Source organism: Arachis ipaensis, chromosome B6 (genome assembly GCF_059453495.1).
Source record: "Arachis ipaensis isolate K30076 ecotype BB chromosome B6, ASM5945349v1, whole genome shotgun sequence".
In the NCBI taxonomy this organism is placed as follows: Eukaryota; Viridiplantae; Streptophyta; class Magnoliopsida; order Fabales; family Fabaceae; genus Arachis; species Arachis ipaensis.
This window is the reverse complement of record NC_142441.1, coordinates 137,593,511-137,616,390: the sequence shown is the minus strand read 5'-3', so window position 1 is coordinate 137,616,390 and position 22,880 is coordinate 137,593,511. Positions and strand designations below refer to the sequence as shown.

Here is a 22,880-nt window from a genome sequence, read left to right as displayed (position 1 = left end):
ATAAACCGCCACCAGCCGGATATGAAAGTGACAGTGATGATGGTGATAATAGTGCTGAGGACAGAGCACGCAAGAGGAAGAAAGTAAGTAAAGGAAAGGAAAAAATTGTGTCTCCAAGAAATCCTTCTGCAAAGAAGCCATGTGCCAAGAAGCCAGCTGCAAAGAAGACAGGTGTGAATAGGAATAGGAGAAGTTGGTTAAAGAAGGGACAAAGCAGTGGAATAGGAACATCTGAGGTGAATAGAAGGCAGCAGGCCAGTAGTGAGCCCAATATACAGCAGCAGGCCAATTCTGGGCCCAATGATCAACAACCCAACAGAGGTCCAACTGTAAGGTTCTATGTCAGTGCAGTCCCAGAGGATGATGATGATGACCCCATATATGATTACCATTCTGAGGATTTACACACTCCTAACTCCACTGATGATGAGTCCAGCAAGCACACATTTCCTGAATTTGATGATGATTATGCTTTTGGAGAGGGCAGGTTTGAGTTAGGGACAAAGTTTGCAACCATAGAGAGATTTAAAGAAGTTGTGAAAGACTCTTTCATTTCTGAGGGTAGAGAGCTTAGGTGGATTAAAAATGATAGGGAGAGAGTTAGGGTGGGATGCATGAATGATGACTGCCCGTGGTGAGTTCATTTATCATACAATAAATCACTGCAATGCTATCAGGTGAAGACTTACAAAAACGATCACACTTGTGCAAGGGACCTAGGAAGTAACGCTGTTGATCAACATTGGATTAGTAAGAAGGTGGATAAGAGAATGAGTTCACAGCCTCACATGAGAACAAATGAAGCAATTGACTTTCTGAGAGAGGAGTTCTCACTCACTGCACATCCAAAAATGGTCTATAGAGCAGTAAAGGAAGCAAGGGAGAAGATAATGGGCAATGAGAGGGAGCAGTACAATAATGTGAGGGATTACTTGTTTGAAATTCTGAGAAGCAACCCTGGCTCCAGGGCAGAGGTGTGTGTAACTCCAATTCCTCAAGCCCCTCCACTGTTTGATAAGCTGTATATAGGGTTAGAGGCATGCAAGCAGGGATTCAAGAGTGGATGTAGGCCTCTAATACACCTTGATGGTTGCTTCCTGAAAACATACTATGGTGGACAACTCCTAATTGCAGTGGCACAGGATGTGAATAATCAATTTTATGTTGTTGCTTACGGAGTTGCAAGGTCTGAAACCAAAGAGTCTTGGAAATGGTTTCTTACCCTACTTCAGGAGGAGCTGGGGGATGTGCAGACTCATGGTTGGAATTTCATGTCCGACCAACAGAAGGTAACACTAACAACTATTTATAATATTGATAATGGTTCAATTATTTCAATATGAATTCTATTGCAGTTAGACATTTATTCACTGATATGCCTAGTTTAATAATGCATTTGTTCAGAATTTACTAGTTATGTTTAATTGTGAAACCTTTGTGTACTGTGTTAGGGATTACTGCCTGCGTTGAAAGAAGTGATGCCAAATGCACATCACCGAAACTGTGTGATGCACATTTGGAAAAACTTCATAAACCGATTTAAGGATTTGTACATTCGGGAGGTGGTTTGGGATTGTGCTAGGTGCACCACCATACCCGAGTTCAAAGAACAAATGGAGAAGCTCAAAGGTATTAATCAGGGGGCATGGGAATATCTTTCCAAGTTTGAGCCAGCAACTTGGGTGAAGGCGTATTTCTCCCACGGGCCAAAAGTGGACAACCTCACAAATAACATGTGTGAGGTGTTCAACTCGAAGATAGTTAACTACAGAAGCAAGCCTATCCTCACAATGTGTGAGGAAATTAGGTGCTATCTAATGCGGAGAATGGTTAAGCATAAAGAGCTACTTAGTGATTATACAGGAAAGCTTGCACCAGTTCAGCAGAAGAGGATGGAGCGTCTAATAAGGCCTAGCAATAAATGGCGTGCCGACTGGACAGGTGATGATGCACGCAAGCGTTTCGAAGTAACTCGTAAAGCTACAAAGGTGGATGTTGATCTCATGAGGCAGACCTGCTCCTGCAACAAATGGCAGCTGACTGGTTAGTTCTAATAAATGGCATTCAATGTTTTAATTTGTTGGCTGAATATGTTAACTTGCTGGCTGAATTTACTTTAATATATGGTTTTCAATATGTTAAGTTGTTGGCTGCATGATGGAGTTATATATGGTTTTCATGCTGTTAAGTTTTTGGCTGAATGATGGAGTTATATATGGTTTTCATGCTGTCAAGTTGTTGGTTGAATGATGAATTTAGTGTTATATATGATTTTCATGCTTGCTGAATGAATGGTTAAGTCAAGTCTGGTTCATGCTGTTATCTTCTGTGTTAGGCATGCCATGTATCCATGCCATAGCAGCCATAAAGAAGAGGCATGATCATCCAAAGGATTATGTGCATCCATGGTTATGCATGGAGTCAATACACAAGACATATGCTCATTGTATTCAGCCAGTGCCAAGTGAGGAGTTCTGGACAAGGACTGAGTATTCTAGGCCAGATCCTCCTATCATAAAGAGACCAATTGGCAGGCCAAAAGTACATAATAGACAGAAGGATCCAGCTGAGCCAATGATGCAACAGGGAGATAAGTTGAAGAGGTCATTCAAAGTAACTTGTAGTAAGTGTGGTTCAACGGGACATAACTACAAGACATGCAAGGGCGCTCCATCTGATCCCAATTGAAAACCTAAGACAAAGAAGCCCAAGAAAGGTTCCACATCTCAGTCAATGGCAGTCATCCCACTGTCACAATCAGCTCCAAATGATAGTGTAAGTAATTTGCTTTAGGAGTTATATGGTTTGATTTCTTAACTATGATAGGAGTTTATGTGCTTACTTGAATATTTATTTACTAGTTCTGTTTTATATGTTTAGGAGTAATCTGGTTGATTTATTGTCTATTTTGGTCAGGATGCTCCACCTAGTCAGGATGCTTCATCTGTTCAGGATCATAACATAACTACTCAGCAATCCACACCTGATGTAAGTTACAATCTGTTCAATGTGCATGATTGATTATTGGGTGACTACCTTGTATAATTTGTATGACTAATTACAATGCTTGTCAACCCAGCTCTTAACACAGGTTTCAAGTGGTGTCATCCTAGGTCCTTCCAACCCTGTGGCAGTAACACCAGCAGCACCCCAAGTCAGGCCCGCACCAGTGACCAGAAGGACACCGTTTCGCCCTCCACTCCAAGTTCCATCTACAGCGGCCCAAAAAACTCAAGCAGCTCCAGCAAAGATGAGGCCCAAGTAGAAGATATTCAGGCCACCAGCTCCACTATGCCCCACTCCACAACCCCCTCAAAGTCAGCCAAACTCCACTGGCCCACAACCACCTCAAGTCGTACCAGGAACAAGTGCATCAGCTACCCAGGAGACATTAGCGGCAGCAAGCCCGGCCACAACCATATTGTTCAAATTCATCCCTAATCCACCTACCATTGTGCCTAAGAAGTAAAGATCTGTGTAGCTTTTAGTTATGTTGACTTTGCAGTTTGGCTTATGCCTTGTATTTTGTGTTTGAGGCTTACTTTTGACATGTTAAGCTTCATTAATGCTGTTCAGTTTAGGAGACTTTTTCATTTTGGGAAGATTTAGTAAACAGTGGCTATGAAAAACTTGAAATCTTGTTTAGCAATATAACATCCTCTTTCTAAATTATGTATGCAACTACTGCCTCTAATTCCTCAATGTTTCCAAGTTTATTTAGATATTCAAAACATAAGTTTAACATACTAATATTATAACTAGAGTTCCATTCAGATTACAGGACCCATGACTTGCCAAAATGGCATGTTTCAATACACAACATAAACCTACAAAATGCCATTCTCTATCATGATTGCTATAGTTCATCTCTCAAGCACTAGCTACATAAAAGGCAACAACAACAGCAAATATAATTACAGAAAATCACAAGGCTAATGGGTTTTTCTTCTTCTCCAAAGCAATAATTTTCTCCTCCAAAACAGCCATTCTTGCATCCAGTTCATCTTCGTTTTCCTCTTGCTCTTCTACAACTTTAACATGTTTCTTAACCAAATCTCTGCTGTCACAGATGCAACAATTGCTTCCTATTCTAGCAAGATACTCATCGACCCAAACAAAAAAATTTGCAATGAGGTTCCTTTCCCTGTCAAAATCACCAACATCATCTACTGCCCGCATCCATCTCAGATCAAACCAAAGCAAGAATTTTTAAACTAACCTTGTAGAATGGACAACCCAAGAAGATTCTGTTAGGGTTGCTTCTGGTCCTCGACTTATACATTATTGCATAAACTCCACAAAAACACCTAGGGGCGACGGCGTCGTCTGGATGGTCAGCATGAACACCACCTGCAACTGAGTTTGAAACAGAATTTTCTTCTCTTACTCCACTAACACTTCTTCTTGAGGTTGATGATGCTCCCTTCGTAGCCATTACTGAACTCTGAACAAGTCTTCTCCTCACCACCAGCCACCACCATGAAGGAACGACCCAGACGAATTTTAGTATTAGGGCAGCACTCAAAACGACGTCGTTTTGAGTTAGAGGGACTTATGTGTCCTGTTTTCAAATCCTCCAACCCACTAACGTGCCACGCTGGAACGCCGTTGAGCCAGGTAAGCATAGGGGGAGCCAAGTCAGCATTTTCCGTCCGGTCTGACGGTGGCTCACGGACGAAGGGACTGATCGGTCTGGTTTTTAGGAACGTCAGGGATTTAAATGTATTTTCCAATGCTCAGAGACGAAAATGTCCTCGGGTTAAAAGGTCAGGGACTAATTTATCCTTTTCTCATAAAATTATCTAATTTTTTATATTTGAACTTAAAGATAGAGGGAGTGTTGCTTATTGAACTTATTGGGTACTTTAAGTCATAGTAAAGTATTTAAGTCAATTGAACTATTTTTTATCTTTTGAAAAAGTACTACTAATTTTTTTATAAAAAATTTGGGGGAGTCATGGTCCCCTTGTTTGAACTAAGTTCCGCCCCTGAACACAATTCAACTCATATCACAAAAATTCAGTTATAATCAATTGTTGAAATTAGCATATTGAGACTTTAATTCAAAACCCTAACTTAAATATTTTTAGTACAAATTATGCACAACACAAATTGATTCATAGAAGCTCAAAATGAAGAAGGAAAATGCAGTCGAAGAAGTTCATAGAAGCTCAAAATGAACAAGAAAAATGTCGTCAAAGAAACTGATAGAATAAAACAGAAAAAATGTAGAATCAAACAATGAATAGAAATTTAATTACCTTATAGAATCAAAAAAGAAAAAATGCAGTCGATGAAATTCGCGCTTGAGACAGAAAGCACTGCGTCCGAGATAGAGAAAAGAAAATTGCAACCGCGTTTAAAAGAGAACGAAAGAGAATTGTGCCGTCGGAAAGAAAAGGAAGGAGAATTGTGCCGTTGGAGAGAGAGGAGGAAGGAGAATCATTATTGAGAATAAGAATGAGGAAGGAGTCGTGTCGGAGAATGAGAGTGAGAGTGAGGGAAGGAGAAAAATGTTTGATTTAGTGCATGAGAATAAGGTTAAAAGGAAAATTTTTATTTTTAATTTTTGAATTTTGTATTATATACGTAAATAAATATGGAGGCTAAAAATAGTGGTTGAAAGTGACGTATGTAGCAACCCCTCTTAAAATTATATCTTTTGAAAAAAATTATTATTGAGAAATTATGATTAATAGGCTTGCTGTGAACCTTTTCCTTATGCGCTAGTCACTGACCGAATCGTGTTGTGATAGAAATTCATACCTCGAAGTCTCATGTAATGCTTATCCTAGTCCCCGTTTGGAAAGTTAATGGGCCAATTTGCATAGAGAGACCCATGCAAATTCTAGCAAATGATAATTTCAAACAAAACCCCTTGTAGTCATATGCCCATATCTGTTTAGTTCAGCTGGGCTTAGCCCTTGGCCTGACCGGATCCAGACCAAAAAGAAAAACCCATATACACAGAAAAATAATCCCTAGTTAATAGTATTCCCGTACAACATCAATTATTAATTACCATTACTATTATACTCTCAAAATAAAACTAATGGTGTTTGGGAGAAAAAAATCCGTCCAAATAATTTAAAGTTATTTTATTTAATATTTAGTAATACTATTAAAATAATTATATAATTTTAAATATAATAAATATATAATTACAGATGTTATCCATTATCACATTTTACTTTAAAAAATATATATAAAAATTCAACCTAAAGACGAATAAGAAATTATTTAAAACACAACCTATGCTTTATTAATTAGTTCCTTGATACCAAAAAATTTGTTTGGTTTGGTTGACTCAAATTTGATTTTTTTTTTTTTTCTGGTTTACCTCTCTCTAACCACGCAGAAAGGCATATAAAATTATGCATTTCTCATAAAAGAGGAGAAAAAAAAAACTATGAAAAATTTGGACAAAGAGCATCAAAAGAGATTATTTTTAACAATTTTTTTTTATATAAATTAACTTTTTATCTCTACAATTTTGCAGAGTATTGAGTAGATAATAAGACTCTAGTTGGTAGTGGTTGTTGATGTCTCTTTAGTTGTTAATAAAGTTCTAGTAGTTAGAGTAGTAATTATGGTATTTCTTATTATGTTACACATAGTCACCTATAAAACATAGACGCAGACATAGAATATAATATGATATGAGACACAATGATACACCAATTTTAAAAAATTGTCGGATACGAGGATATGCGTATATAAATAATATATTCATTAATATAAAATCAATAATTATTTTTAAAAATAATCATATGACATGTATTTTTTTAAAGTATATATATAAGTATTTAAAAGATAAAATTATAAATTCTTATGTCTTAATAGAATTAGTAAGATTTATATACATTATATGTACACAAAAAAAAATTATCTAAAGTCATATTATTTCTCTATCATATATTGTTGATATCTTTATCATTAGAAAAAATTACTCTTTTCAACTCCGGTTCATCAAAAGAAAAGTGGGCAACTTTAAAAATACCATTTTCTTCGTCAATTGGTAAAAACTCATCTCCGGCAATATTCCATATCATAATTTTTTCTTTATTGTATTATAGAATTTTTCTTGACAGAAGACGAAGATTAGTGTGGATAAATATTAAATTTTTTACACGTTTAGACTTCAACTTGTTTTTTTTTTTTAGGGAATGGATAAAGGAATAAGTGCTCCAATTTCTTTCACAACAAGAAGATGAAGATGAAGATGGTTGTCCTAGTAGCCAAAGAGCAATTGGTTGAAGAGTTTTACTTTATCACTATGAATTAGCCATCAAGATTTTGCATTGATTATGCCTCTATCATTCATGGAGTCATAATAATCAAAGACACCTGTACCATCAGAAAGCTTGCAAATTCAATATTTAATTACTTTTTGGGTAAATACTCTTTCCGGCCCCTGAACATTTTAAAGTGGGACATATCGCACCTTTATCATTCAGAAACCTCAAGCGGGTCCTCAACCAACGACATAAGTGGACAAATCGACCCCTGTGACCGGTTGCTAACAGGTTGCCTGGATGACGTGTCAGATGAAGGCTGAGTTGTCAACTCCAGGTGCCACGTGTAAGTAGAAGTTGTTGCAGGGACTCAAAACCCCCTCCCTGCAACTGAAACGGCGTCGTTGCATTGGGCGGCTCCTCCCTTCCGTTTTGCCGGCTTCCTCCCTCTCTTTCGCGGCCTCTTCTCCGGCTCAACGGCCTCCTTCACCACAGAAGCTTCCAAATCCGAATGATCTGAATCTCCGCCTCCGCCACCACCGGACTTCACATTGGAAGCCGGCAAGATCACGCTGGAAGTAAAAGACAGTATTCCATCCTCAATGCTGCTCCGCGAAGTAGGGGATCTCCTCTTCTTGCTCTCATTGGAGACAAACTGCGACTGAGACTGAACAGAGAACAAATTGTTTCCACCGTTATTACTGTTTACACCATAAGAACCCTTCTTATTCTCTCCGAAACTCAGAATCTCACCAGATTCCGGCTTCAACGAGCTCGAGAAATTCAATTCCTTCAGCACAAATCCCTGATTCTGTTGCGGATTCTTCAGAGCTTTGGTTACCACGATGGAGGTGCCAGGATTGGATATAACCGGCACCGTTTTGTTGTTGGCAACCGTTTCGATCCCACCAGCCGAAGAAGAAGGGTCGTTGAGCCACAACGAAAAAGGATCGTTCTCTCCTTGATCTGCAGAACTCAAGGGCCAGGATTCAGAAGCTGAAGGACCTGAAATTAAAGAGTTTAATTCTCTAAGGACCTTCTTACGGTGTTGCTGCTGCTCAAACGATGTCGTTTTTATGGCTTTGCCTTTATCTTCTTCGCCTTTGTAGTAACCCTCGCCCCAACCTAAGAGTGTGAGGCCGTTGGAGTAGTCGTAGGAGCACTGCCAGAAGATTGCGTAGGTCCAGCTCTCTCTTGCGCCTTCGATTAGGGCTTGGAGTCGACGCTGAAGGGTTTCCTGGTTGAACGGCGGCGGAGGAGGTGGTTGTTGTTGCTGTGGTGGTGGTGCTGCGGAGGTGGAGGTGGAGGCGGCGGATTGTGGCGGAGGGAGCCAGAGAGAGGAGAGGCCGGAGGAGCTCATGAAGGCTGATTTTTTTTTCAGAGAGAGAGAGATTGGGTCAAGGAGTAGGTTGCATTTGAGTTAACCCAATGTAACGACGCCGTTTCAGTTGCAGGGAGGGGGTTTTGAGTCCCTGCAACAATTTCTACTTACACGTGGCATCTGGAGTTGACAACTCAGCCTTCACCTGACACGTCATCCAGGCAACCTGTTAGCAACCGGTCACAGGGGTCGATTTGTCCACTTATGTCGTTGGTTGAAGACCCGCTTGAGGTTTCTGAATGATAAAGGTGCGATATGTCCCACTTTAAAATGTTCAGGGGTCGAAAAGGGTATTTACCCTTACTTTTTTATCAAAAAAATACCTCTTCAAATAGTTAACTCTCTCATTAGTGATTTCGATATCTTGATGAGGAGAAGAAACTCATGTAGGATCTTCTCTGAAACTATTATGACTATAATACCTATATAATTAGTGGTTAAGAAGAAATTAGTAAAAGTTTAATTATATACTTATAAATAAAAGTTATAAATTAAAAATAGAAAGGGTTAGGCACTACAAAAAAACGCTGAATATTGTCGAATTTAGAGTCAGACATTAGCGGCGGTTTACTGGCAGATTTGGCAATAAATTCGTCGGGTAAAAAAATTATCGTCGGATTTATCCGCCGGTAATCCGAATTAGTGTAACACTGCATTTTGGTCATTTGCAAAGTATTATCATCGGACTTAACTGCCGGTAAATCCGATGGTAATCGGAATTAGTGCAATGCTGTGTTTTGGTATTTCACAAAGCGTTACTGTCAAATTTATCCATCGGTAAATCCGACGGTAATCTTGTCCTAAATTCAAATCGCGAAGCTCTCCCCTTATTTTTGAACTACTCTTCTCTCTCTCTCTCTCTCTCTCTCTCTCTCCCCCCCCAAATCACTTCTGGCAGTCCCTCCACCAGCATCAGCCACCACCAACAGCGTTCAAAGACTGCGTAGACTCCTTGCGTCGCGTTGGTCACTCTATCATCGCCATTTTCATTGCTTCTGCCACTGTTGTCGCCGCCATCGCTGCCACCACTATCGCTGCTGCTCCCTGTGTCGCCCTTCTTCCTTCTTTCTATTTTTTTTAATTTGTTTAAAAAAACCCTAATGCATCCCTTCTGGTTGCTCATTGTCGCCGCCATTTCGCATCCGTGCTACCACTACGCTAGAAAAGTCCTCTGAACCGCCACTATCTCCAGGTAACTCACTAATTAGTTTTGGGTAGTTAAACCCTAAACCCTAATTTATCTAATTTTAATTTGTTATGTACTAGAAAATTTGCAATGAGATTTAAATTTTTTTTCCAAATTTAGTTCATGTATTAGTTTATTATTTTGATTTCTATTTATTGTTCTGCAAGTGTACGATCCCCAACTGTATTGTTCTGATTTCTGTTCTGATATTATTTGAGTTAATTGGTTGATTGTTGTTAATTGGTTGATTGTTGTTAATTGTTTGAGTTAATATTGACTTGTTTATTTTCTAAGTTAATTATTGACTTATTGTTTATTGTTGTTGATTTTCTAAGTTTATTATTATCAGAGTTAATTATTTTTTATTTAACTAGTTGATTGTTGTTAATTATTTGAGTTAATCTTAGGATTTTTTATTTAAATAAATTAAATAAATGCTTTATTTACAGAAATAAATATTTATAAAAATTATTATGAAAATACATCCCCAATCTTATCTCGTTTACACTATAAACGAGATAATTATAAATGTATCTCGTTTACATTGTTAAAAAAAAATGCTCCTCTGGCTCACGTGGTTTAGTTTCAGTCTCCCTCTCTCCACGCCTTCGATAGCGACGGCCACGCTATCCGCGACGGTGGCGCTGAAATGACAGTGACGGAATTCTTGGCGGCGATTGTGGATCCAGTGATGGTGACAGCTTGATGGCATCGACGGTAGCTCTCTCTCTCTCTCTCTCTCTCTCTCTCTCTCTCTCTCTCTCTCTCTCTCTCTCTCTCTCTCTCTCTCTCTCTCTCTCTCTCTCTCTCTCTCTCTCCCTCCATTGTGCAGACCTCTCTCTTCCTTCATGCTCAACAGCGACGACGGCGAGGCCCCAGTCGATGCCGTCGCCCTTTTCTCCCTCTCCTTCCTTCTTCTTCTCCCTTCTCTCTTTTTCCTTTCTTTTCTGTTATTTCTCCATTTTTTGGGTGTGGGTGGCAGCTGGGGGTAGGTTAGGGTTAAGGGAATGAGTGGCGTTGAGTAAGTGTGGGTTAGCGTAAAATTAGGGTTAGGGGTAAAAGGAATAAGGATAAGATAAGTATTTTGATACAGTTAAAAAATAGAGCAGTGATTAAAAAAACTAAATATAATTCAATATAATTATCTTTAAAAATATTGTTTATTTACCAACTTACAAATTATTTTAAATAAATATTCTAATTTAAAATTAGAGATAATCAAATTAATTTTCTTTTATTCATAAAATAAAATTCAAATTCTTAATATTTAAATTAAATCATATAAAATTTTCATTATTTTTTAATAACTAAAATTTTAAATTTTAAATAAAAAAATACTCAATTATTATAAAAATTATATGAGTTTTAATTAATTTTAAACTTAAAGTCCCATGACTTTGATTTATTTTCTTTTAGTAAAATAATTTTTTAAAAATAAAATCATAATTAAGTATAAAAATTCACAAATAATTTATTATTTAATTTTCAAAAACTTGAGATGTTACAAATTTTATATTTAAGTTATTATTTGTTCAATTGTGTGTGGCACATACATGCAAGGAAGAATAGTATAGTAGAAATGGTACTCCCCAACATTAAAAAAGAAAAGATGTAAAATTGAAGTAATTGAAATTCGCCGAAGAGCATAACGAATCTTATAAATTTGATAAGATTTGTCGAGGATGACAACGAACTTGCATCCAACAAAAAAAAATTCCGAAATATAATCTCAGAATAATTATTCTACAAAAATAAATTTTTTTATTTTATTTTAGAAAAAATCCAACAAACCTAGTTAGAAAAACTATTTTCAATTTGTCTTCTACTTATTATTAATGTTTTTTCATCTAATTTAATTTCTTTTCTTTTTTTTTTATATATATAAAAGAAATTAGTCTTATTAGTTGAAAACTTGAAAATAGCTTTTCTGTTAAGTCATATATATGCTTTCCGCTGTCAGTGGAAAAAAGCAAGATATAGGATTCAATGATTATGCATGGCTCTTATATTCTTGCTTCTATCTTACTGGTAAATATTATTAACTACAAGCTAAGATAATAATTCAATGTGTAACAAAACCCATCCAGGTCAAAATCAACGTGAATTATTAGGCAAGAATTGTCAACAACACCATATATCATATATATAAAGTAGGGGTTGAGAAAATATGTCCCAATCATAGACATTGTGCAAATCATTAGGGATATCGATTATTGTTCTTGTCCAAAAGTTAAAGCTTTTTTGTGTCACCCAACAAACGCACATCACAGATAAAATTATTCTAATAATTTTGGTGTTAAATTTGGTATGTAGTTAAACCACAACCACATATATATTACATACCCAATTAATTTTGATGATTGATTTTAGTGTGCAATATCTACTGTCTAATGAGTAAATTTATATTACCTAACTGCATGCAAAGAGTTACGATGTGTGTGTAGGGTTCAGTATATAGCTCTAACGTTGTATGACCTATTCCTGTTTTAAGTTTTACGAGTTGTTTTGGTATCATACTCTTTGCTAACTAACTAGGAAACAAAGTTTTGCCATATAATGCGGGATTGCGGGCTGTAGTTTGGCAAAGTAGTTTATTTATCTTTTCTTAATCAAATACTGAGGACTCAAATCTCATTTTAGTATAAAAAATTTAACATTGGATCAATGGTGAAATGTCTACCAGTCATTTAGAGATAAATCACCATACTTGATGATAGATATATCTTAATCGCATACTACAGAAAAAATGTTACATGTACAACAAATAACCATCAATCATTTATTATTGGCATATAAATTAATAAACCTTTTTTATTTAAGGTTAATACGTGGGCTGATTTTTTTGGTTATGGAAGAGTTGGGTGTGTTGTATGTGCCGGGTTATGGGATGAGAAGGAGCTGGACCAAGATGTGGGATAAGTTTTTTGCTCAGAGTTGGTGATAAGAAATCGGACCCAACGATTTCCTTTTTTAGATTTCTTTGAGCAAATCGGAGGGTCTGTTTTGCATGGAGAAGAGGTACGAAAATAACATTAAAGAAATCGGACCCTGCGAATTGTACATGAACAAAATTTTTTTTTAATATTACTTTAAGGTAATCGCATTGTCCGTTTTCATTGTTAACGAATTTTTGGATTTAGGTTGAGCAACTCGCTGGGTCCGAGTTGTGGAGGAGTAAATTTTTTTTTTATTTTCACTAAAAGAAATCGGATGGTCCGTTTCATTATTATATAGTATATTTGAATTAGGTTAGAGAAGTCCTTTGGTCCGATTTGTGTGTATATATATACACTTGCGAAGGTCTGCAAATCTTAATCCGCCGACCAGATCTAACATTCTTCATCTTCTTCGACTTCTCTTCTTCTTCTTTCTCATGGTCTGTTGTTGAGTTGGTTGGCTTGGATAGAGAAAAATTCATAGTGAAGTATTTGTGTTTATTTAATTGAGTGAGAAGAATGGATGATAGAGTCCTTTTGAAAGTGTATTATTTTGGTCAGATTTTGTTGCAGACGCCTGAAGGGGTAAAATTTGTTTGTGAAAATCCGTTGGATGTTGTTATTCCGTTCACAATTTCATTTGAAGAGCTTAAAGGTGTGATTTGTGAGAAGATTGATTCGGAGATGTCAAGAAAAATATCATGTATTTTGTACAGATATCTTGGTTGATTCGTTCAATTTCAGACGAAATATATAATGGACGAAGCGAGTATGCAGGAGATGTTTTCAATGTATATTGAAAGTCGTGCTCAAATCTCGTTCATCGAGTTGTACATTGAATTCGAACAATCTGAGGCCGACCAAAATATTTTACGGGAAGACTACAATAGTGACAGTGAGGAAGAGTTCGAAAGTAATTACGAAGTTGTTGGTCCAGACGGAGATGAAGATCAAGGTGACGGCAGTGTGGCTCCGAATGTGACAGACGTTGCAAATGCACTCGCGAACGAAGTGCCATTTGAGGAGCCATCTTTCATGTGAGTTTTGGATTTGGAAGCCATGCATGCTCTGGAGTTTTCGGACTATATGAGTGCAGGTACTCGTTTAGCATTTGCCATCTGGACATATACGCAAATTAATTTTATTATGGAGCCACAGTTTGTGTTGGACGGCGTTATGGAGAGGAGGCGAGCTTTACATTGGTATGGTGTCAGTGCATATACAAATCGGACCGAGGGACTTGCCCTAGCCAAATCGGACCGTGCGAGTAGTGGTAATTAAGCACGCGAACCGTCTGATTTGTGGAAGAGTTCTCCACGCGTCGCACGCCCATAGCTCCCCAGGACGGTGCCCCTTTTAACCCCACAAGTCCCCTTCCTATCCTCACTTTCCCCTTACTTCCCCACCCACCGAGTTGGATGCCATCTTCTTCCTCCCTGAAACCTGAAAGCTTGCTGCTTCTCATTCGTGGGCTTCTCCAAAAAATTTGAAAATGTCCCATAAATCAAAACCAAGAAAGATTGATCGGCCGGAACTTCACATTGTAAAATATCTCAACTATTTTGATTATGTAAGTTTATTTGTTAATTTTTTTTATATTTCATAGTTCTGATTATTATTTTTGAAATTTAGTTAAGTTTATTGTTGTTAGAACTTGAACTGACAATGACCGAGTTTATAATTTATTGATAGAATTTTAGAAATAAATGTTTAAAAAAAAGTGTAAATGTAGTTGATTCTTGTTTAAAATGTTTATAATATAGGCTAATTTTTTTGGTTATGGAAGAGCTGGGTGTGTTGTAATATAATATGTTATAAATAAAATAAAACAGGCATTTTTAAAAATTTTTGGAGTAATATTAAAAATTATAATTAAGTAGTTATAGTTAATGGTAGAAATTTAGTAATATATGTAGTTAGAAATATATATTTTTAATTTGCGTTATTCTTGTGGCTGAGTTTTTGCTAAATATAATGGATTAGTAATAAAAAATAGTTTTTTATAATTTTTTTAACAATAGTAGAGTTATAGTTAATTAGTTAACTATTATAATTAATTTTAAAAATTTAGGAATACATATTTAAATGAAACTTAGATAAGTGTGTTTAAGTATAATTAATTTTTGTTTACAATTTTGTTCCAATATAATAAATTGGTATTTAAAATTACTTGTTTATAAATTTTTGTAATAATATTATAAAGTAGAGTTAAGTAGTTACTTGTTATAATTAATTTTAACAATTTAGGATTATATGTTTAAATAATAGTTAGGAATATGTGTGCTTAAATGTAATTAATTTAATTGAGTCTTGTGGAGAATTTTTTTTTCAATATAATAGATTAGTAATAAAAATGACTTGTTACTAATTTTGTGTAATAATATTAGTAATAATAATTAATTAGTTAACTTTTATAATTTCGTTCTTTAATTTTTGTGGAATAATTTTTTTAGAATAATGTTGACAGAAATATGTTATTTTAGGGGAGGTTTTAGTATTATCAGTAAAATTATATGTTTTAATTAGATATTTTTACATTATGTATGATAGTTGTGTAATCACAATCGTGATTTTGCTATGCGTGTGCAGGATGAAAGGATGTTGATATGTGATCACCCTGTCCTTCCGAATCGGTACAATAAGAGGGTGGAGGAGCATTTACGATCTACTGGTTTTTACCATGTCGCCCAGATTGTGGTTGTTCAATGTCAGAAAGCACTGGTAAACGCTTTAGTGGAAAGGTGGCACCCGGACACACATACCTTTTACTTTCCGGTTGGTGAATGTGCCGTGACACTGGAAGACGTGGCTATGATCTTCGGTCTTCTGACCGATGGTCTTCCAGTGACAGGGATGACTTTGAGTAGTTTCGAAGCCTTAGAGGCGGAGTGTCTGCACCAATTTGGGGTCGCATCGTTAAAGTCGCAGTGTTGAGGAAGCGGCATAAAACTTACGTGGCTACGAAATTTAAAAGAACGGTTACAGTTGACTGATGAAAACAGTATACAGGTGTACGTTAATTGCCACATCATGTTGTTGATCGGTACGATCTTGTTTGGAGACAAGACTGGGGCATCTGTCCACTGGAAGTTTTTGCCTCTTCTCAGTGATTTTTCTAGTATTGGATAGTATAGTTGGGGATCAGCATGCCTGGCACATCTGTACAGGAGTTTATGCAGGGCATCACGGTTTGACTGTAAGGAAATTGATGGTCCGCTAACATTTCTACTTTGTTGGGCATGGATGCGCCTACCATATCTAGCGCCGGTTCTTAGGGAACCCCGCAGTTTTTCGCTTGCCAACAGGTAACACTATCTTACATTTACCTGGTATCTTCATATTTAGAATCCAATTGTGTTGATGAGATGCGTTATATTAGGTGGCGCAACTGGGAGCGTGGAGACTGAGTCTATAGATATCTTAAGCTTACTCATTTTAGGAAGGCATTCGATGATCTTGAGGAAAGCCAGGTGTGTTTGCATTAACGTTGTATTTGTGATTTTTTGCTAACAATTAATATTCTATAAACATTTGTTACAATTATTTATGATAAAAAATTATTATGTTTGTTATACATTTATATTTAAATTTTTTCATGTTTTAATTATGTAATACTTAGTGTTTTTAGTCAAATTCTTTTGAGATTAATTTTTTTCTCATTCTGTCTGTTAAAAAACAAACAAAAAAATAAGTGCGTTTAAAATAAAATTAAATAGAAATGAAAGTTGTCCTTGTTCATACTATATTGTATTGAACCTAAGTAATTTTATTTTGGTTATTACTTTTTTATTGTGCTCATTGTTTATTATTATGCTTGATTACTAATAGGAAGGATATAGTTAAGTCATTGGTTAGTTACTAATCATTATTTATTTATTATTATTATTATTATTATTATTATTATTATTATTATTATTATTATTATTATTAGTTGTTTGGATTTTAATTATTTGTTTGCTTTATTGTTACCAGTTTTTGTGGGTTGCGTATTCTGTTGATCGTGTTGATCCGGACATAATTTTCGCAGACATCTACATGCACTCAGTCATTTGGAGTGCAACGGTGTCGTTGGTATCTTTTGAGTGTATTGAATGGCATGCTACAGACAGGTTTAGACGACAGTTCGGTTTCGTTCAGGGAGTTCCTCATTAAGAACGGAATCTAGACCAGGCACACGGAGAAGTCTTAACTGGTCCTAAGAATCTGAATTGGGCCACAGCCACGACTCATTCATTTTGGGTGATGCAGTGGACAAACAGGTATAATCACGTTCTTACTGAGGAACCCATGGGTCCGCAGCAGCCATTAGATACTTATATGTACTGGTACCGTTCAAAGTATGGCGATCACTTGAACTTGTCATTACTTGTGGACCAAAATGATGTTGAGGGTGACCAGGTTATGGATGATGAAAATGAAGAGCAAGAGCCACAGTCACCGCCGCCTCCAACTCCACCTCCACCTCCACCTCCACCTCCACCGCCACCGCCAGAAGTGCAACCTGAATCCACAAGCCAATATGTACCTCAGATACAGTTTCCTACGTCATTCCCGATACATCAGCCTCAGTATGACTCAGGAGAGGGAGGTTCTTTTAGCCAGTTGCTTGGGTTCATGGCCTCAGATGCCGGCCAAGCACAATATAGCCATCAGCCCGACTTCATGGCGGGTAGGCATTCATTTGACGCGAGGTATCCATTTTATACCTACTCGGGTGCTTCTGGAGGGTTTGTATCTAGTGATTCTAGTAGGAGTGAGGGCAATCGAGGAGTTCTAAATAGTCAAAACCCGAGCCGTGTTTTGATGACTCTGATTGAAGAAAATGCTAAGACATTGGAGCATGAGACTAATGAGTACTTAGTGGATGAGCCAGATGACGAGAAAGACGAGGAAGATGAGGAGGAGGAAGAAGATGAAGAATCCCGTAATGATGCAGGTATAAAATTGCTTTACTTTTTCCATCAATTGATGTTGTCATAGTATCGTATTGTTTGTTGGGTAGGATTGATTAAATTATTTACTTGTTTGGTCAATTGATATTGTTATGTTCATGTATGATATGTTGTTTACGGTTGATTATACTGTATACTTGCTTGGATTAATTGTTTTATATGCAGGTGGCACCTGTACTCCAGATGAGACAGGCAAAGGCTACAACCTCAGGATTGATCCACCGCGTCATAGCGCGAGTCGATACACTCCGTCTGTGTTCAAAAAGGCCGCGAAGAAATGCAAGAACATCGTCACCTTTGGAAAGTGGACAGCGAAGAAGTAGTTGTGGTGTAGTTAGTTTTATCTATGTATCAGTTATCTTTCGTCATGTTGTCCGTAACTATTTATGTATGATTGAAGTTTCTTAAGTACCAACTAAGTTTTGTATATTTCAGTTGATGTTCCTGAATTTCATTAACTATTATATGTATGATGAATTTGAATGTAATGCTTTACTTGGCCATAGGTTACAATGATTCTATTATCATAAAGTACCTTGAAGTAAATAACAATGATTCGATTATCATAAAGTACAGTGACATAGGTTACAATGATTCAATTATCGTGTTAGGAGATCGAAATATGTTATAGTAATTGTATTTTGAGAAAGTACATTGAATTCGGGTTACATTGTTTCAGATAACATTCAAGTCTACTGCGTGTTAGGATCAGCACTAGGACCTCCGCCCTGACGGCATCTACTACGACTGTGTCCCTCAGCCCTACATTGCCTACATCGCCTCAGACGCCGTAACATTCGTGTGTCCATCTCATTCAAGAAGTGCGTCATCCTGGGCCGACCTTTGGCAACGCGTCTCAGGTACGGGTTCGATACGAATCGAGGACCATTGTAAGAAGGCCACGTAGTTGGATTCCCGAGTGGCCTAAACCTAGCCTGATAAACGCGTCTAATTTGGTCCATCTTATAAACATCATGCACATACACCTGCCAATCTAGTCGTTGATTTGCACAACATGCAAACACATGCCGGCAAAAAATCCGGTCCACCTGGAACTCACCACAGTCACATCTTTGATGACATAGGTCAACAGCATATTCCACTCTACTTGGCATCTCACGCACTTCAAAGACCTCATTCTGCCTGTCGAAGTAATTAACCTGAATGTTTCCTGATGCAAGTTGATTTGCATGAAGTTTGGAGGTCACATGCTCAGAAAAAAACATGGTCAGCATTAATCCGAGCCTCCGCTTCGGCTATTTTCCGTGTGAACAACTCATTTAGTTTGTAGAATATTGCTTTCACAAGTGCAGTGATGGGGAGATTGCGTGCACCCTTCAAGATTGAGTTGATGCATTCGACTAGATTAGTTGTCATGTGACCCCATCGATAACCACCATCGAATGCCAATGCATACTGTTCACGGGGAATACGGTTTAACCAGTTAGTGTATGCCTCGCCCCGCTCTCATAAATGCTGGTAACGTAATTCATACTCGCGAGCCGTCCTCGAATATCCTGCTCAGTATCATATACCATACAAAGAATAAGTCTCACGATGTTTACATTGATCGCAGTTTCATTAGTAACAAACTTTGAAGTAATCATTGTTACCTATATTGATGACAAGATTTTGTAGGTACGGTGCCTTGAATTTCCTCAGAAAGTTCGACTCTATATACCTGATGCAAAATATGTGAAAAGCTCTAAGGGGTGACCAAGCTCCGTGACTGCGTTTCACAGCTGCATTTATCGACTCATGTCGGTCTGATATAAGCTCCACACCATCCCGAGTCACAACATGTTGACACAGGTTATTAAGGAAAAAGTGCCACGCATCAGAAGTCTCTCCCTCGACAATAGCAAATGCAATTGGGACGATATTGTTGTTACCATCCTGCGAAACGGCCACTAACAAGCAACCCTTATACTTTTCGTACAAGTGAGTCCCGTCCACCTGGACAACTGGCTTACAATGTCTGAATGCTCTAATGCAGGGGTAATAGCTCCAAAAGACTCGATGCAATACCCGGATATTACTTACCAAGTCATCCCCTTGATATGCTGGCATAGTCTCAAAATGCACGACAGCTGATGGCTCCTTATGACACATGGCCTCAAACCATATGATCAACGCTTCGTAGGATGCTTCCCAACCTCCAAATATTTTCTCAACTGACTTTTGCTTAGCCAACCATGCTTTTCGATAACTGACGGTGTAGTTGAACTTCGACTGCACTTCTGTAATAACTGATTTTACTTTTAAAGAGGGGTCAGCCTCAACCAACGGCTTAATGGCTTCTGCAATTGTATTTGAATCCAGCTTTGAATGATCCTGGAAAATGGTTGCTCTGGTACAAGTGTGGCTGTCGTTGTACCTCCTAATAACCCAACAGTACTTTCTGCTGATCATGCTAACTCTGATAAGCCAATCACACCCTGACCGTACTGTGTACACTTCGCATAAAATGTCAACGGCTCCGACTCATACACACGGTAGTCTACAGATCTTCGGAGGGTATACTCCTTCATCGCCTTAATAACAGCTTCCCTGGAACTGAATTCCATCCCCACGACGAATTCACCATCTACGACAAAAGGAACTTCTGCCAGGACGGCAGCCATACCATAAGTATTTTAATACACGATTGTTTAATGCCCAAAATTAAATATTAAATAAGTACTCACAACATCAATAATGATATAAATAAGCTATACATTACATTATTATCTCAATCTCAATTAAATAAAAATACAAATACATTAATACACACTGTTAATTAATACAACTTAACTAAATAACTAAAAATAAATACTGATCTTTCAAATAACTTCATAAATTCTATAATAAACACTCATTATTAAAACCTAATTAACTAAATAACTAAATAAATACAAATTAACTAACTAAGTAAAAATAAATAGTAATGACCTAAACAACTAAAATTAAATACTATAACAAATGCTAATTATTAAAGCCTAATTAGCTAAATAACTAATTAAACACAAATTAACTAAATAACTAAAAATAATTACTAATAGCCTAAATAACTTCATAAATACTATAATAATTACTCATTAATAAATAAACCCTAATTAACTAAGCAACTAAATAAATACAAATTAACTAAATAACTAAAAATAAATACCAATTGCCTTAATAACTTCATAAATACTCTAATAAATACTTATTAATTAATACTAATTCACTAAATAACTAAATAAATACTGCACCCTAAATACTAATTAGCTCAAATTATTTTTATCTTAAACTTGACTAAATAAACTATTTTACAAATGCTAAACGAGTACCTGCACTCATATAGTCCGGAAACTCCGGAGCACGCATGGCTTCCAAATCCAAAACTCGCATGAAAGATGGCTCCTCAAATAGCACTTCGTTCGCGAGTGTATTTGCAACGTCTGTCATATTCAGGGCCACACTACCGTCACCTTGATTTTCATCTCCGTCTGGACCAATAACTTCGTAATTGCTTTCGAACTCTTCCTCACTGTCACTATTGTAGTCTTCTCGTAAAATATTTTGGTCGGCCTCAGATTGTTCGAATTCAATGTACAACTCGATGAACGAGATTTGAGCACGACTTTCAATATACGTTGAAAACATCTCCTGCATGCTCGCTTCGTCCGTTATATATTTCGTCTGAAATCGAACGAATCCACCAAATATTGGTACAGGATATCTGTACAAAATACTTGATATTTTTCTTGACATCTCCGAATCAATCTTCTCACAAATCAAACCTTTAAGCTCTTCAAATGAAATTATGAATGGAATAACAACATCCAACGGATCTTCACAAACAAATTTTACCCCTTCAGGCGTCTGCAACAAAATCTGACCAAAATAATACACTTTCAAAAGGACTCTATCATCTATTCTTCTTACTCAATTAAATAAACACAAATACTTCACTATGAATTTTTCTCTATCCAAGCCAACCAGCTCAACAACAGACCATGAGAAAGAAGAAGAAGAGAAGTCGAAGAAGATGAAGAATGTTAGATCTGGTCGGCGGATTAAGATTTGCAGACCTTCGCAAGTATATATATATACACACAAATCGGACCAAGGGACTTCTCTAACCTAATTCAAATATACTATATAATAATGAAAATAGACCATCCGATTTCTTTTAGTAAAAATAAAAAAAATTTACTCCTCCACAACTCGGATCCGGCGAGTTGCTCAACCTAAATCCAAAAATTCGTTAACAATGAAAACGGACCATGCGATTACCTTAAAGTAATATAAAAAAATTTTGTTCATGTAAAATTCACAGGGTTCGATTTCCTTAATGTTATTTTCATACCTCCTCTCCATGCAAAACGGACCCTCTGATTTGCTCAAAGAAATCTAAAAAAGAAAATCGTTGGGTCCGATTTCTTATCACCAACTCTGAGCAAAAAACCTGTCCCACATATTAGTCTAGCTCCTCCTCATTCCATAACCCGGCACAACACACTCAGCTCTTTCATAACCAAAAAAATCAGCCTACTACGTGTACTTGTAAATCTTTAATTTGGATATCTCTTGGCTATAGAGCAAAGTTTGATCATAAAACTTATATTGCATATACTTAAATAACGTAGAGTTAACCGTTAAATTGGCACTTAAAAGATTTAAATACTGACAAAATAATATTTAAAATATGTTATTAATAAAAGAATCTCTAAATAATATTAAAATCTGAACAAAAATATTCGGACATCAATTTCTCCTATTTTCGTTAATAAAAATTATTGATATGACTAACAAAGTTGATTACATAGCAAATTCTCCCAACAATCTATTTACTTAATATTTTTAATTAATTTAAACAATAACAAGGCGAAAAAGCAATAAATTCCTAATTTAATTTGGTAAAAAAATTCTAATTCAATTTAAAGAAACCTTAAGTTATTATATCTTTAGGAAGGAGGAAGGTGTGGCGGTGATAGAGAACCATGTTGGCATTGTTGTGCTTACTAGAATGATCGATAATGGAAGATAGAAAAGACTCAAATAGAGGAGAGAGAAAGAGAACAAGAGTGATGCAGGATGAGGCAAATGTTGGTGACGCTGAAGAAGGAGAGAAAGGAGGTGATAATGGCGGTAGTGAGAGCGCGGTTGTCACTAACGGAGAGAGAGAGAGAGAGAGAGAGAGAGAGAGAGAGAGAGAGAGAGAGA

General features: G+C 36.7%; 3 protein-coding genes and 2 pseudogenes across 3 annotated transcripts; 2 read left to right on the top strand and 3 right to left on the bottom strand.

Annotated features, from left to right (window-relative positions):
* Positions 1-1,508: 1,508 nt before the first annotated feature.
* Positions 1,509-2,688, top strand: LOC148562879 (uncharacterized). The gene is made up of 2 exons (XM_088489627.1): positions 1,509-2,043; positions 2,336-2,688. Exons 1-2 carry the CDS (start codon positions 1,509-1,511, stop codon positions 2,686-2,688), a joined length of 888 nt encoding a protein of 295 aa, XP_088345753.1.
* Positions 2,689-7,562: 4,874 nt separating this feature from the next.
* LOC107647461 (transcription factor MYC2-like) lies at positions 7,563-15,770 on the bottom strand (annotated as a pseudogene).
* On the top strand, positions 13,258-13,779 carry LOC148562878 (uncharacterized; annotated as a pseudogene).
* Positions 15,771-18,382: 2,612 nt separating the features above from the next.
* On the bottom strand, positions 18,383-20,102 carry LOC107647460 (uncharacterized). Its single transcript, XM_016351532.1, has 3 exons — positions 19,284-20,102; positions 18,915-19,106; positions 18,383-18,850 (listed from the first exon to the last, which is right to left on the bottom strand). Exons 1-3 carry the CDS (start codon positions 20,100-20,102, stop codon positions 18,383-18,385), a joined length of 1,479 nt encoding a protein of 492 aa, XP_016207018.1.
* On the bottom strand, positions 20,099-22,133 carry LOC148562877 (uncharacterized). The gene is made up of 3 exons (XM_088491038.1): positions 22,123-22,133; positions 21,002-21,594; positions 20,099-20,295 (listed from the first exon to the last, which is right to left on the bottom strand). The coding sequence occupies exons 1-3, from the start codon at positions 22,131-22,133 to the stop codon at positions 20,099-20,101; spliced, it is 801 nt and encodes a 266-aa protein (XP_088347164.1).
* Between the last annotated feature and the right edge of the window lie 747 nt (positions 22,134-22,880).

What these genes read in the sequence shown, in the direction of transcription:
- LOC148562879 (XM_088489627.1), top strand. Translation starts at nt 1,509, where the DNA reads ATGCACATTTGGAAAAACTTCATAAACCGATTTAAGGATTTGTACATT. An exon ending in CAACAAATGGCAGCTGACTG is followed by an intron (nt 2,044 to 2,335) that starts GTTAGTTCTAAT and finishes CTTCTGTGTTAG; the next exon opens with GCATGCCATGTATCCATGCC.
- LOC107647460 (XM_016351532.1), bottom strand. Translation starts at nt 20,102, where the DNA reads ATGATCAGCAGAAAGTACTGTTGGGTTATTAGGAGGTACAACGACAGC. An exon ending in GTAACAATGATTACTTCAAA is followed by an intron (nt 19,107 to 19,283) that starts GTTTGTTACTAA and finishes CCCCGTGAACAG; the next exon opens with TATGCATTGGCATTCGATGG. An exon ending in CTCGGATTAATGCTGACCAT is followed by an intron (nt 18,851 to 18,914) that starts GTTTTTTTCTGA and finishes GGAAACATTCAG; the next exon opens with GTTAATTACTTCGACAGGCA.
- LOC148562877 (XM_088491038.1), bottom strand. An exon ending in TCCGGACTATATGAGTGCAG is followed by an intron (nt 20,296 to 21,001) that starts GTACTCGTTTAG and finishes CCGTCCTGGCAG; the next exon opens with AAGTTCCTTTTGTCGTAGAT.